Source organism: Bubalus kerabau, chromosome 4 (assembly GCF_029407905.1).
Source record: "Bubalus kerabau isolate K-KA32 ecotype Philippines breed swamp buffalo chromosome 4, PCC_UOA_SB_1v2, whole genome shotgun sequence".
Classification (NCBI taxonomy): Eukaryota; Metazoa; Chordata; class Mammalia; order Artiodactyla; family Bovidae; genus Bubalus; species Bubalus kerabau.
In genome coordinates this window covers 109,527,583-109,543,377 of record NC_073627.1, presented here as the reverse complement: position 1 = coordinate 109,543,377, position 15,795 = coordinate 109,527,583, and the positions used below count along the sequence as shown (strand labels likewise).

General features: G+C 40.3%; 1 protein-coding gene across 1 annotated transcript in view; it reads left to right on the top strand.

Moving 5' to 3' along the window:
• DOCK8 (dedicator of cytokinesis 8) overlaps window positions 1–15,795 on the top strand; it is a 236,012-nt gene that overhangs the window by 109,678 nt on the left and 110,539 nt on the right. The window contains exons 10-14 of the mRNA XM_055578247.1: window positions 2,773–2,853; window positions 4,195–4,354; window positions 6,215–6,345; window positions 7,896–7,989; window positions 8,712–8,874. Coding sequence (XP_055434222.1) covers window positions 2,773–2,853; window positions 4,195–4,354; window positions 6,215–6,345; window positions 7,896–7,989; window positions 8,712–8,874 — 629 coding nt within the window. The remainder of the gene's footprint in view (window positions 1–2,772; window positions 2,854–4,194; window positions 4,355–6,214; window positions 6,346–7,895; window positions 7,990–8,711; window positions 8,875–15,795) is intronic.

Below are 15,795 nucleotides of genomic sequence, written 5' to 3'. Positions count from 1 at the left end.
TTACTTTCCAAGCTTCACTCTTCCTGTTTTTATCACCATTGTAGGCAGTGCTAAGTGGAAGGACCTTTCATTCTAGGTTGTGCTCTTTACCACTGTAAGAAAGCCAGAGACTTTGTCTACACTCCAAATGGCTGGTTAGAAGTTAATGGCACACATTGAGTATTTTACCTGCCTTAAGCCAAATAATTAGTCTCATTGACTCTTTACCCTCAAATTAAACAAAGTTCAGATGTTTTGATTTCATGTACACCCAGCATTCTAGGTTTGGGACATTTTCTAGTTAGCATAGTGTTTTGTGTACATGATCTCATTGATTCCTCCTTGATCACATGGGAGTAGCATACAGATTCCAAAAAGTTCAGGTGATATGGAAGTCACTTAAGTGACAGATGTATTTCCTTTCTTGCTCCATTTACACCATTTTGCAAAGATTCTGAAGGTCATTATAGTTTGAAGGGAACTTGTGTAAGTTTTTGGAAAATACAGTTAAAATTCTGTTGCTGAAACGACACATATGTTGTTATTAAACTTAATATGTATACTTTTCATTGCAGTATTACTTAGACATACAGGAAAATTAGCTTAAATACATTCTAGCAGCCTTTCAACTTGGAGTTGATTTGTAAATTCTCTCCAGCCTGAGAAATCAAAGAAGCCAACACTAGTTCTATAGATCCAAATTTTACTTCCAACTCCACTTCTCAGAGGATGACTTTATTTTGGCTAAGCCATGGTAGGTAGTATACTAAATATCAGTGGTTACCTGTGAGTGACTATTGCTTACTAAATGCATTCCAAAATTTTCCAATGCATAGATGTATTCATTTGGCAATGATAAGCATTCTCTAAATTGTCTGGGTAGAGTTAAGAAATTTAAATCTGTCCAGTAAGAGCCCCTGGTTTTCTTCTGATTTGTTTTTCTTTACAGTAAACCACAGTTGTTGCTTCTTTCCCTCTAAATAGGGCTCTTTACCTCCAATAAATCCCCAGGCAATTCTGATATGCCCCATCGCCTACCTGCCATGGTTATGCAGACTCATGCATCTCTTTTACGCATCAATCATGAAGGACCATATAGTAACCTGTCATATCAGGGTGCAGCTTTGACTCACAAAATACCTGGAGTTAGCCTTGCCCAACTCGGTGAAGGGAATAGTGTCTGCTGGTCTCAAATGTGGATTCTCCTGCTTCCAAATTCTGGAGACCCCTCTCTTGTGCCACACTATACACGTGAAGTCATAGCATTCCAGTTTTTTGCTTCAGTGTCCTAGTTAAAAGATTCTTTATCTCTGTTCAAAGTTCATTTTAAAGACCACATTTTAATTCCTTGACCTCATGGAAAACTTAGCTTCTTTCTTTCTAATTTTCTTTATAAGCTCCTGACCCTGAACTTAAGGAGAATAGGGCTCAGGTCTATCACGTTCACCACCTTGTCTCCCTAACAATTACCCTGTAGAAGGGACTCAGCAAATATTTATTTGAATGATAGGTGAATGATCACTGACTAATAGGAACACGGGTCAGTCTTTATCTCACGTGTTAAATGTCCATGGTCTCAGCCTGGCACATCTCTCAGGAGGATCAGCTTTGTCTTCAGGCTATGGCAATGGGAAGGGGATTTTATGTTCTTCTTTGAGAAGAGAGACTTCCTGCTTACAGTCTTCCTGATACAGATGTTCACTAAGCAGCCCCATGCCACTTCCTTTGAAACTTCACAAAACACCCCTCCATCACCAGGATATTTCTGGTTTAAATACTTTTTACCTAACTGACAATGCCTGTTAAGAATGTGTGCCTTTTAGGATATATTGACCTAAATTTCTTCTTCAAGGATTGTCTCAACTAAAGATACAGACAAATGGGACTAAATCCACTTGTTTTTTACTTCCACGTCTAAGTTAAATTTTTTTGAACAGAGAGTTAGGCAATTTTAAATTTCTGCTTTTCTTTTTTTAATGTAAATTTATTTATTTTAATTGGAGGCTAATTACTTTACAATATTGTATTGGTTTTGCCATACATTGACATGAATCCACCATGGGTGTACATGTGTTCCCCATCCTGAACCCCCCTCCCACGTCCCTCCCCATCTTAAGGTAGTTGGAAGAAAATGTTTGATGGTAGTAGCATCCATTCATGTTACCAGCCAGTTAGCAAAGTGAAAAGCTGCACCATCCTCCTGCTTTCAAGTTCCTCTCCAAGTCTCTTAAATCCACAGATGCAGCCATAATAGGAAATACAAAGGAAATGATTACAGATAATTTATTCTGTTCATTTATTCATTTTGTGGAAGGTTTTAGTCCCCAACCTAACTTTTACAGAGGTCATATCTCTTTTTTACATTGTAAGTAATAATAAAGAAAACGAGCTATTCACTTCCTACATATGTCTTGTGGGTTTTGTATTATAAAATAACTTTTATTGCATTTTTTATTGTAAGCATAATACATGTTTATTGTTTAAAAACAGAGAATACACATAAGCAATAGGAAGAAAATATAGTACATAATCCCACCATACAAAGATAACTACTGTTAACATTTGCTGAGTATCTACTCTCATCCCTTTTATACGCTTTTATGATTTTCTTTTTTATAAAACTGTATAATACTCTTCATACTAATTTTTAAAATAAAAAACATATATTGTGGACATCTTTTGATGTCATTAGATACTGCCATAAAGCACTATTTTGATGGTTGCAAAATATGGATGGATCCCCATGAATAGATTAATTCATGTCCTTTGTTTTAATATTATTTTTGTTGGTAGATTGAAAAAGTCCTTCAGCAGGGAGAGATTGGAGACTGTGCAGAACCCTACATGGTTATCAAAGAAAGTGATGGTGGAAAGGTATGCTATTTTGACTGCTGCTAATTGGTAACATTTTAGAATAAGCAGATATCTTTCAAAAGTCTTCCACAAAATAGTTAATGGAGTTTAGTCCATAATGTGTCCCTATATGAAGCACTAATCAATTATATTAAAACAAAATAAGGAAGGGAAAATGATCAATGATGATAACTTTTTAAAGAAATAAATTGTTAAACTCAACAAAGTCCACATGTGATGATGTACACACCAATGTCTAATTACAGAACTTGACCAGGACAAAGACACTTCCTGTTGCCTTGGTTCTGAGGCTCCAACTCAGTTGGTTGAGAGGGCCACAGACACCCCAAAACTGTACACTGCCAGAACTCTCTTAGCCTCATTACAGCATGGGCCACTGCCCTTTCTGGTATGACTATTTAAAAATTATCTGAGACTGCCATACATCAGAAATTTATTAGTACAACATAGGTATTGAGCCTATGAAAAGGACATCTCTTCTCAGTACCCATTTCCAAAAGTTTCTAATACAATTTTTAAAACATGGCCTTTTGGGAAATAAGACTTGCCTGACAGCATCCCTTCTCAGACAGTAAAGAATCCATCTGCAATGCAGGAGACCCAGATTCGATCCCTGGGTCGGGAAGATCCTCTGGGAAAGAGAATGGCTGCCCACTCCAGTATTCTTGCCTGGAGAATCCCATGAACAGAAGAGCCTGGCAGGTTATAGTTCATGGGGTTGCAAAGAGTTGGACATGACTGAGTGATTAGCAATTTCACTTTGTTTGCACTTTCAATAGTATCCTACTGCAGACTCATAACTAAGATTCAAGTTAAGATTTATTGAACTCAAGATACTTTTTTTAAATCTGAAATTAAAATGAATACCTTAAAGGTGTTGTCAACCTAATAAGGAAGTTGTGAGAAACCCTTACAGATGTCTCTGGAATCTTCCAAGACATCTTTGGAAAACAAGGCTTTCTTAAGGGCTTGAGAGGTGATGTACAGAACTTTTCACCCCCAGCTTTCTTTATATGAATCCAATGTAGCTATAACCCCTAAAAAAGGTACTTATTGATAAGCTGGTATAACAAGCCCAAGACTGTGGGGAGTTTTTTGTTTGTTTAGCTGAAGATGTATTCAATAGTTAATGCAGCCTTTCTTTAAATTCCCCGTTTTCTATCATGTGTTTCCTTATCAGTGGCGCTTCTGGCCTCAGTTGTTCTACTTTTCTGCCTATTCACTCTTTTTAATCAGTAGAATGGGGGTTTTGGAGATGGCTGTCAGATCCATGGCAGAGGCAGTTGACCTGATGCTAGTATCTTACTGTTTGTTTCTGCTGTCTCTTTCATTTTCTGCTAGAGTAAAGACAAGATTGAAAAACTAAAACTTCAAGCTGAATCCTTCTGCCAACGTTTGGGGAAATACCGGATGCCCTTTGCTTGGGCTCCCATAAGCTTAGCAAGTTTCTTCAATGTCTCTACCCTGGACAGGGAGGTAACCGATGTGGAGTCCATGGTTGGTAAGCTTTTCAGCTGTGTGTGAAGGGAAGGGCTCCCCAGTGTACCAGCCGTGAGGTCAGCTGCTGATTGGTGGGAGTAGGGGTGCAGTAAGGTGGGGGAGTGGGGAGGGAGAAGCAGGTGAATAGGATGAAACACAATTAGAACCGGAATACAAATGCTTGATAGGGCAGTAATCCCCAAGACAATTACCATAACTTTGTGGAGTTGAAATATAGTAAGATTTTTGGTTGGAATTTTCTGTACAGTTAGATGCTTTAAAAAGTTAATTTACTTCCTAAAAGCAAATCCTTGAAAATAACAAGAAAATATAATAATACAGTCTATAGTGTATTAAACAAAGGTACTATAGTTGGCTCCTAAATATAAGAAGAGCAAGGGCTTCTAAAAGTAAAACTCTGTTTTTTCAGTAAAATCTTAGTTCCTTAAAGTTTGTTTTGCCAAAAGCAATGAAAAAAAGTGGATGCCAAAATAATACTTAGTTACTGTTCTGATTCATTTAGCATATTTCTCTTTTTCATTACCTAACCCTTCATCTGAATTACGAGCTTCCTCAACAGTTTGGGTTTGGAACTATTGAAAAGGGTTAGAGAGTTCTCAAGCATATCTCCTCACCTATGGCAGAGTTCCTGCTTTTTAAAATGTCTTTGTATCTAGCAAATATTTATGTCTCCACTCACATTTCTTGGGACATTTCTCATCCATCCCTTAATGTTGCCACTTCCAAAATGTTGCCTTTAGCAGAGGAGTGGAGGAAAGGGTATTGTATTGCTGCTCTCCTGGAGTTATTCATGCATAATTACCAGTCAAACTCCTGGGTTATTTCAAAAACAAGCTCTATTTTCATCCATCCTGATCATCACACCACAATATATGTAGGGTTTTTTTTTTAATGCCACTTTCTATGTAGACCCAGGTAGCCTTATTCAAAAGAGTTCTTCATAGAAAAGACACCTTTCAATTAGATAGTTAAGGCACAGAGCTTGCTGGATCCTCAGTCATTTCCAAGCAAGGAGAAATTATCCTGACTACAGAGACTGATTCTTAAGAAGCAACCAAAGATGCCGTGTGTAATCCTGAGCAGCGTGGCAAGTTTAGGGGGCTCAGTGGTAACAGGAAGCTCCAGTTCAGCATCATGACAAGAATTAAGGGTAAGAGAATGTGCAAAGACAGGGTTGGACCATTAGAATTCTAGGCACTTTGACCATTCACAACAGAACCCCTGAGTTTTGGAGTGTAAAAGCAACAAGATCTTCACCCAAATCTCCAAAGTGGGTAAAAAATATTCAAGCAGACTGTGAAAGAGTTCAGATTTGGGTGTGACTCCATTCTAATTGCCATTGGGCAGGTCAGCCTAGGCAGAAACTCAGCTCTGCTGCCGGGCCCACACTGCAAGAGCAGAAGAAAGCTCAGATCCAGAATGTGCTTAGGCTTACATAGTGTGTTTGGGTCACAATCCCAAATGCCTTCAGGGGCATTGGAGTACACACCTCTCCCAATGGAATGTAAATATACTAATAGAACTAAAGACTGTTGACTAAGTAAAGCTTATTATTTAGGCAGACTCTGTTCTGGCTGCAGTTCTGGACTCCAGCTACCCTCATCTCCACCTGGGAGGGCACTGCAGTAGCTCCTGGGCTCTCACTATGATCAGAGGAAGATTAGGGGCTGCACAGAGGAGGTGGGGGGTAGGGTCTAAGAACCAGGACAAGGGGAGGGAAACCGTTACTCAAAGCAAGAATGGCCATGTTCAGTGTTGTCATTCAGTGAGCGTCAACATACCGTAGATATGGTAAAGTTAATAACTGTTATGTATTCAAACAGGAAGGCAAACTTTTGAATGACAAGTGTTTTCCTTAAAGGGAAAGGCTCTGCGGGTGAGCGGAGAACTTTGTCCCAATCTCGAAGACTTTCTGAAAGAGCTTTCTCCTTGGAGGAAAATGGGGTTGGATCCAACTTCAAGACTTTAACCATTAACAGCTTTTTCAAGCAGGTATCTCTTCATGTTACAGTGTGTCTGGAATGGTCTCCCCATAATGGCATGAGGGCAGGAGCCCAAAGCAATAGTATATATAGTGACTAAGAGGACGAGTTACTCATCCTCACTAATTATCTACAAGACAGGGCTGATGGCATTTGCTTCTTGTGGCTGTTGGGGGTTGAGAGGACGAGACGTGTAAAGTGCTTCCCAGAGTGCCTGGGATATAGCAAGTGCTAAGTGAATGTTAGCTCTTTTAATTAGGAGAAAGATTGGTTCCCATTAATACAAACTATCCTATTTGAACTGTCATGGTCAATTCATTTATTAGGCTATGAAAACAGTCTGGCTAAAATATCCATTTCCCTTTTGGTTCAGGGTTTCTTGGCCTGGAAGTTGTCCATCTCACCCCTTTTCCAAGTGCAGGCTTTCTCCACATGCCTACTTCCTCACTGAGTATGACCATTATAGATTATATTCTTTGGTAGCTCAGAAACTTTTGAGACTACTTAAAGAATGCAGAACTTCCTAGTGTCATCAAATTCATAGAGACAGAAAGTGGAATGACAGAAAGTAGAATGAGGGTGACTAGGGGGCTACAGGAAGGGGGAAATGGGGAGTTGTTTAATGGGGATAGAGTTACAGTTTTGCAAACTCCAAGTATTCTGGAGATTGTTTGCACTCAAAAATGGTAAATTTTATGTGATACGTATTTTAGTACCCAAAACACAACTTGACTTATACTTAGTTTGACTCTGTTTTGGAAAATGTTCCGAAGCTCAAGCTGTTCTCATGGGACATGTCAAGGGGTTATGTAAACAAGGGGTTATGTTAACTGAAGTGCAGAAGAAATACTGAGGTTTCTGCATGCCATGCCTCATGATGGAGCTCACAGGGAACTGAAAGGATCTCTATTGGGGGAATATTCACAATTGTGTTGACTTAGGGGGCAAGGTTCTTGGCATAACTAAGTCAGAGTTTTCTCATTTGTACTTAGGAATAGGACACACCTACCTACCTACCTTCCTTACTGGGCTGCTCTAAGGGTTAGCACGGAACTTGGGCACACATATCCCTTGGCAGCGTGCCTGTCCCATGCAGGCACATGGAGGGTAGTGTTTATGCTTACCTTTCTTAGCCAAAACAAATGCGGAAAATATGAGGATACTTGATATATGAAAAACATGAGGAAAAAGATAGAAAGATGTTCTCTCCATCTTCAGATCTTTGAAGAAAGATATAAACTTACTCTGTTTTGTTCCAGGGAGTAAACAAGTATCAGTGGGTTGAGTTATATGGGGAGGAGCTTTTGGCCTAGATCCTCGATGGTCTTCACAAATACAGTAAAAGACCGGTCCCCAGGAGGACTGAAGAGCCAGGGTGAGTTGGAAGTGGTAGAGAAATAATATTTGACAAGAGGATGACTAATGGTTTCAGAGTTGCCTCATATCTATGAAAGACATGTTAGAATAAAACTTAAAAATAAAAATTTTCTGAGAAATCCTTGGTCCCAACCCCAGGAGTCCGTGATGCATCTACACTAAGCCTGACTTCTCTCTTGGCAGGAGGGAGATCGCCTCAGTGATGAAGACTTATTCAAGTTTTTAGCTGACTACAAAAGATCTTCATCCCTACAGAGAAGAGTCAAGTCAATTCCAGGTGTGAATGGCTGTCTTTATCCTCTCTGATGCCAAAGCTATTTAGGACTAGGCACTTTATTCATATAATGCTGCAGTTTTTTTGTCAAGTGAAATATAGGATTTTGCATTAGGAGTTAAGGTCTAGTTCCAGGGGCAAATCTGTTAATGCTTTCTATTTTATTAAAGGGTTGTTTCCATAAATAAACATCATGCTTTATATTTGATTGCTCACTCAGAAAATCAGATAATTGTGTGAACAGAGAAGCCTCTTTATCATATTGTATGGAACTCTTAGCATAAGAAAACAGTGAAATGCCTTGGTGGAAGGTGAGGGTGTACCCTCCTTATTCTCAGCCTGACAGCCTCTGAGGCACTTCTGCAGCTCCTGGGGGTACCAGGGAACCCACTGTGAAAATCACCAATTTTTAGTGCTTGTGATGAAGAGAAATTACTGAATTATGCACTTATGGTGTGGTAGTTCTAGAAGGGACTTTAAAGATCCTCTAATGTTCTTACTCATTTTTACAATTTCTTGCTTTTTTAAGTTCTAGAAACCAAATCTCAAAAATCGTCATGACATTCTTTTTCTCAAACTATAGGAAACTATCTGAGCATTCCAAAATTCTCATACTTGTACAACTTATCCTCATTTTCATAAAAGAAATACAGTATAGCAGTCTTTCTTGATCCTTTGTATATGACGTCTTCACTAAGACAGGCCTGTTTTCTTCCCAAATTTAGGCTTGCTCAAACTGGAGATATCTCTGGCTCCAGAGACCATCAATTGCTGTCTGACTCCTGAAATGCTGCCAGTGAGGCCCTTTCCTGAAAACCGGGGACGCCCACACAAAGAGATACTGGAATTTCCCATCCGAGAAGTATATGTCCCTCATACTGTGTACAGGTAAGAAATAAAGGCTCTTGGAAATCCATTGAACTAAAATTTTGAGTCTTGTTTGGTAACACTTTCATCATTCTTTGATCTATTTTCCTACTTGCTAAGTTTTGGGGAAATGAATATGATGCTTACAAAATTACAGATAATGGCTGGATCACTTTCTAAAGATGATTTATCTCAGTTTTTTTTTTTTTTTTCCCACAAGAAAATGTTACTTCAGTCATAACTGAAATATAGAATTATAGTGGACATATTCCTTCTAGAAACAAACAAAAAAATCCTCCTAAATCATTACCTTGGTTTTCTTATGGGCAGAAGGACATATTGGGGAAAGAGTAATGACTAAAAGAGTTCAGGTTATCTGAAAGACAGGTTTTTAGCTCAAGATCCGCTCTGTCAGTAGAATTTAGAGGAACGATAGACATGTTGTAGATGGCAGCCACTAGCCACACGTGGCCATTCAGCATTTGAAATGTACCCACTGCAGTGTAGGAACTAAAATTATCGTTTTATTTAACTTTAATTAATTTGAATTCAAATTCAAGTAGCTACATGTGGCTAGTGGCTACCATATTGGATAGCATGGAGCTAAGGCAGTAAAGGTCCAAAAGGTTAGGTTGCTTCAGTTTCTCGGAGGTCCTTCACATGGGGGCTCAGAGGGAGCTTGTCAGCATCCATCTGCCAGAAGTATTGCTGCTCATATACTTTTATTTTGAGAAGATTTTTTTAATGAAGAGAAGAATATTATAATAAGTACATTTTCTCCACTAGAAATGACATTTCGTAGTTTTGTGTGTTTTTGTTTTGTCATTCTTTTAAACTACTATATAGTATTCCTTTCTGTAAAGAGGTCATATTTTTACCTATTTCCTATTTTTGTATTGATATTTTTTTTCAGTGTTGGGCTCTTGTAAACACTGTGCAGTGAGAATTTTTGTCTTTGTGTCTCTGTGCATGTATGTGAAAACTTCCCTAAGCAATGTGCCTAGAAGTGAAGTTATTGGATCACAGTAATATATACTTTCAGTTTTATTTACACCAGCGCTTGTTTCCACAGTTGTGTCAGTTAGCAGTCATGCCCGCAGTGTAAGGGAGTTCTGATTCCCAAGTCTCGCTCCTAGATAGATAAGCATTCCTGGGATGCAGTAGAATCTGTTCTCCATTCCCTAGAGGGAGATGAGGATGTTTGCTTATGGATGCTGTGTGTATCTTTTTAGAAACCTGTCCTATAACTGGCAAACAGAATGCTCCTGGCATTGGAATTAACTTCCACCAAATGAATTCTATAGTTATTCAACTTCCCCTCAGCATTTAATCACCCCTGGGAGACATTTACAACTCTCTGTACTCCGCGCTGCAAACGTTATCCTTAATTACATCACAGCAGGACTCGGAATGCATTAGTGCACCTACTGATTCAGAAATGTAGGAGTGCCGAGGAGGACAAGTCTGAACGGATTACTCTGGACCCAGCTTGGCATCATGAGAAACAGACCCACAAGTGCAAAGTGAATATTCTTTAGCTATTCTGTGCACTGTGGAAATGCCAAAGCCATCCCATTAAAACCAGGTCTCTGCTCAGGAGATAGAATACAATACATCTCTTTAGCTTTGGTCTTCTTTTGGCTCCCACATCACCATATTCTATATCTTGTTTAAGGAAGGAGAATTTATGGTAAACTTGGCTCAGAATCTTACTATGTGAAAATGTTAAAGAACTGAGAGAGCATCTTGTCTGAATTTCTCATGCTGTTGTTAAATTTTTAGTGTTTCTTTAGTCTACATATGCTTTGTGGTGGTTTTGATTAGGTTGGTCTTGACAGTAACCCCATCCTAGAATAATTCTTCCCTTTCTTCCATCACCACTCCCATTTCACAAAACAGAAATGAGAGACTCAAGTCAGATCTGAACCCAAGTCAAACTGGGAAGCTGACGCAGTTTACCCTTGGTGACCTCATCTCATTTTTGTTGAAACTGTAACCTTATGACTTTTCTGTCCCCTCCTCTTTAAATCAAAGTCTCCTTTCAGACAAAGGTCTCTAAACCTCTTTACATTATGATACCAGTAGCAGGTGTGGTCTAAAGTCTTAGCTCTCCCAAGACTATTATTTCAGTTGTTGGTGGTGGTCAGTCAGTCGCTAAGTTGTGTCTGACTCTGACCCCATGGACTGCAGCACATCAGGCTTCCTTGTCTTTTGCTATCTCCCTGAGTTTGCTTAAATTCATATCCATTGTGTTGGTGACGCTGTCTAACCATCTCATCCTCTGCTGGCCTCTTCTACTTGTGCCTTCAATCTTCCCCAGCATCAGGGTCTTTTCCAGTGAGTCAGCTCTTTGAATCAGGTGGTCAAAGTAATGGAACTTCCGCATCAGTCTATTCAGTGAATACTTGGGGTTGATTTCCTTTAGGATTGACTGGTTTGATCTTGAGGGCCAAGGGACTCTCAAGAGTCTTCTCCAGCACCACAATTCAAAAACATCAATTCTTTGACACTTGGCCTTCTTTATAGTCCAACTCTCACATCCATACATGACTACTGGAAAAACCATAGCTTTGACCATACAGACCTTTGTCAGCAAAGTGATGTCTCTGCTTTTAAATATGCTGTCTAGGTTTGTCATAGCTTTTCTTCCAAGGAGCAAGCGTCGTCTGATTTCACGGCTGCAGTCACCATCTACTGTAATTTTGGAGCCCATGAAAATAAAATCCGTCACTGCTTCCACTTTTTCCTCTTTTATTTCCCATGAAGTGATGGGACGGGATGCCATGATCTTAGTTTTCTGAATGTTGAGTTTTAAGCCAGTTTTTTTTGCTCTCCTCTTTCACCTTCATCTAGAGGCCCTTTAGTTCCTCTTCGCTTTCTGCTGTTAGGATGTATTATCTGCATATATGAGGTTGTTGATATTTCTCCTGGCAGTTTTGATTCTAGCTTGTGATTCATCCACCTGGCATTTCACATGAGATACTCTACATATAAGTTAAATAAGCAAGGTGACAATATACAGCCTTGTCATACTCCTTTCCCAATTTTGAACCAGTCAGTTGTTTCATGTAAGGTTCTGTGTAAGGTTCCATGTAAGGTTCTAACTGTTGCTTCCTGACCTGCATACAGGTTTGTTAGGAGACAGGTAAAGTGGTTTGGTATTCTTCTCTCTTTAAGAATTTTCTAAAATTATTTCAGTAGGGATGGCAATTCCTGTTTTTCTGGATGTTATCCAAGAGTATGGTAGGTAGGGTAGCTTTTCCTGTTGATCTTGCTGTTTCTATGTCTGTAATTCCAGTTGTTTTTGTATCCCTTTAAGGAAATCAAATAAATGAAAATTAAAATTTACCAAGCAGATCAATTTGGGAATAATTTTTTGTTTGATAGTGGATTCACCTCATAAATTTGAAATATGGCTTCACATAAAAATTTGATCTACACTGGTGGAGAATATATGTATTGGAGCAAGCAAGGAGTGCCTACAGCGACAAAGCCAGGATTCAGCTTTCCGATTTGTGTACCTTTTGCATGAAATTCAGAGCCCCTGAGTGGGGGGAGCTATTACATGGACGCATGGCATATCTGGCCTTAAGTGTGAGTTGTGGCTAGACTCACATTTTACAGGATTCTCAGGTGGTGAGGGTTTCTGCTTAATATCATATGAATAGAACTCAGGTTCTTTACCTCTCTTAAAGGAGTAGCTGCCATGGAGCTTCAAATAAAATTGGTCTGGGATAGACTGAGCTGCCTTCCTGCCCTCAGTCTCCCTGTCCTCCGACCTCTCTAAGTGCCTCTTTTAACAGCCCTGCCCCTCCAGGTACCCTCAGTCAGGGTCACAGTGTTGCCCGCTATGGGCACCACCATTCACGCTGTATTCTCTGTGGCCGCTGCCCTGCTGCCCCTCCCTGATGCAGATTGTTTTGAGAAATAATCTATTGACAGACCAGTTATAAAAGAACTGGGCCCGGCTATGGAAGCATCCCCATGAACCAAGGAGGGTTGATCACGCATAAAACAAACACTTGCTCTGAGGAAGAGATGAACTTCTAGAGCCAAAAGTACCCATTCCAGGAATGGCCAACATCTCCTAGACCAAGGGCTGGGGCTTCCGCAGTGCCATGGGCAACCTCTGTGGGTCAGACAAGCCTGTCCCGAAGCAGACCCTCACCAGAGCTTTTTCAAAAATCACAAAAAGGACAGTCATTCTGAAAGCAGAGCAGGAACAGCTGAAAAAATTAGGTTTATAAACAGGATTAGCCAACTCTGAGTTTGGCATTCTTTTCTCCATGCCCAGATTAAGAAAATACTGGTTGTTAGGCTAAAAACACGTCTGAACCAACTCCTGGCTTATTTTCCATGTGGGCCAGCAGCTGGTAACGGGAGACGCCAGCTGCCTGCTGATGGGGGCAGGATGAAAACCCTGCGGCTTGAGGCCAAGGCCCCGCGAGGGCTTTAAGGGAGTTTTATCCTCTGGCTGTTACAGGGGTTTGTGGGGAGATCACAGGCGCTGAGGTTGTAATGAGCTTGTTAAGTTCCTTGCCGTCCCTGTAACTGGTGATTACATTAGAGAAATCCACATAAAGTGTGTTTTCATCTCTCATCCCAGCCCCCAAGAGCCTCTGAGGTCTTTTTATCCAATTATCAGACTCGCTGTGGAGGACTGTGCTTGCCGAGAACAAGCATATCAGTTAGAACATGATTTCTTTGATGGATAATTAGCTGTTTTCAGGCTGCCTCCTTTTTAGCTGAATATTCTCGGACTACAAGTCTGCATTCTCAAAGCTCGCGTGCTCTCTGGTCTAACAGGGAGGTGCCTCCCGAATCACAGTGGCATTCTGAGGAATGCTCCCAGGCTTGCATCCTACAGGGCAAAATAGAATGGCATAGGATAAATGTGCAAACTGGTCTTGAATGACGAACTAGAGTTAAATTTAGTGAATAGCATTTCTAAGGAAAGGAAGAAATGAGAAGTAATTCTGGGTGAGGTATTTAGGAAGGAGTCAGGGAATGGAGGATGGATGGCATCCTTGAGAGGAACTTCATTTTGTCCAATCTGAGCCCAGTTGTGTCTCTGTCCGGAGTGGATCTTTTCAGTCTTGGGGGTGGGGGGCAGAAGGGTAGTGTGCCTTAGAGTTAGTTTGTAGAGCTTTATAGAAATGCACGTGTCCAGCCCTACCTGGAGACTCCCATCCAGGAAGTCTGGGGAAGGCCTTAAGGGTGTAACACCCTTCTTTGAGAATCAACGCCTCTCCTCCCTCCCTTTCATGGTCACTCTTAATGAATTCTTCTGCTTCTTGGAGCCATCCAGAGGCCCCCAGTGAATCAAGTCACTGGGAACTGAGGGAGGGCTCCTTGCAACTTAATCCTCCTGACCTTGAAAGCATGTGCCTGGATCCCAGGTAGATGGCTTTGGCAAAGAGCAAGTACCTATCTGTAAAGAATTTGCAACACCCAGAAAACCTCTCCCTGTGAGGACAATTTTTTTTTATTGTTTAATGCTCCTCATATGCTGTAAGTATTCCAAGGTTATTGCTAATCAGTGATTCATAGTTTTATGATGTGATTGACCCTGTCTAAATCACCATCAAAACAATGCCTTACTTAAATAACTATTCCAAATAATAACTCCCCATCCTTATTTGTTTCTTTAGTTGTTTGAATTTTACTTTGCCATAGGTAACCTATTCTAATAGTTCAATATTTTAAAAATACATGAAAGCACAATGAAAATTCTCTCTACCATGCTTGACCTCCAGCTGTACAATTCCCCTCTTTGGCGATAGTCTATGTGTGTGTGTATCTGTGTGTGTGTGTATATGTATATATATTTGATTTTATTCATCTTTTCCACAAATATTATTGAATCCCTTCAGTGTTCCAGGCCCTTGTCTAGACACTGGAGAAATACTAGTGAACAAAACATGTGAAAATTATGTACATATCACAGCTCAATTCTATTTTTGGCAATTGGAAACAGCCATTTAAAAAATCAGTTTCTTGTTTATCCTTCCAGAAATAAGCTATGTATGTACAAGCTAGTACAACCCTGCATTTTTCCTCTCAGAACGCAAGTATAACATAATTTTCACACTTTGATTTCTCACTGAACACTGTATTATGGAGAGTACTTCTATATGAATAGAGAGTGCTGCTGCTGCTGCTAAATCGCTTCAGTCGTGTCCGACTCTGTGCTACCCCATAGACGGCAGCCCCCCAGGCTCCCCCCAGTCCCTGGGATTCTCCAGGCAAGAACACTGGAGTGGATTGCCATTTCCTTCTCTGATGCAGGAAAGTGAAAAGTGAAAGGGAAGTCGCTCAGTCGTGTCCGACTCTTCGCGACCCCATGGACTGCAGCCCACCAGGCTTCTCCGTCCATGGGATTTTCCAGGCAAGAGTGCTGGAGTGGGGTGCCATTGCCTTCTCCAAATAGAGAATAACCTTGTGCTTTTTTTTATGCCTGCACTAAATCTCATCATATGGGTGTATCAGGATTCATTTAACCCCAGACTAATGAGGATCTAAGCTGCTGTTGATCTTTTAACATTATAAATGATGTTACATTGAAGAACCTCATATAAACTTTCACACATGTGCAAATATATTTATTGTATAAATTCCTACTTTTCACCCTTTAAAGTGAAGTGAAAGTGTTAATCACTTAGTTATGTGCGACTCTTTGCGACCCCATGGACTGTAGCCCACTAGGCTTCTCTGTCCATGGAATTCTCCGGGCAGGGATACTGGAGTGGTTTGACATTCCCTTCTCCACGGGATCTTCCCAACCCAAGGATCAAACCCTGGTATATCACAGTGCAGGCAGATTCTTTATTGTCTGAGCCGCCAGGGAAGCCCTTCACCCTTTAAAGAAATGTCTAACCCCGTTTTAGCTGTAAGACAGCCCCAAAACTGAATCCTTGATTTTTCTAGACTTAGAAGGCAGTT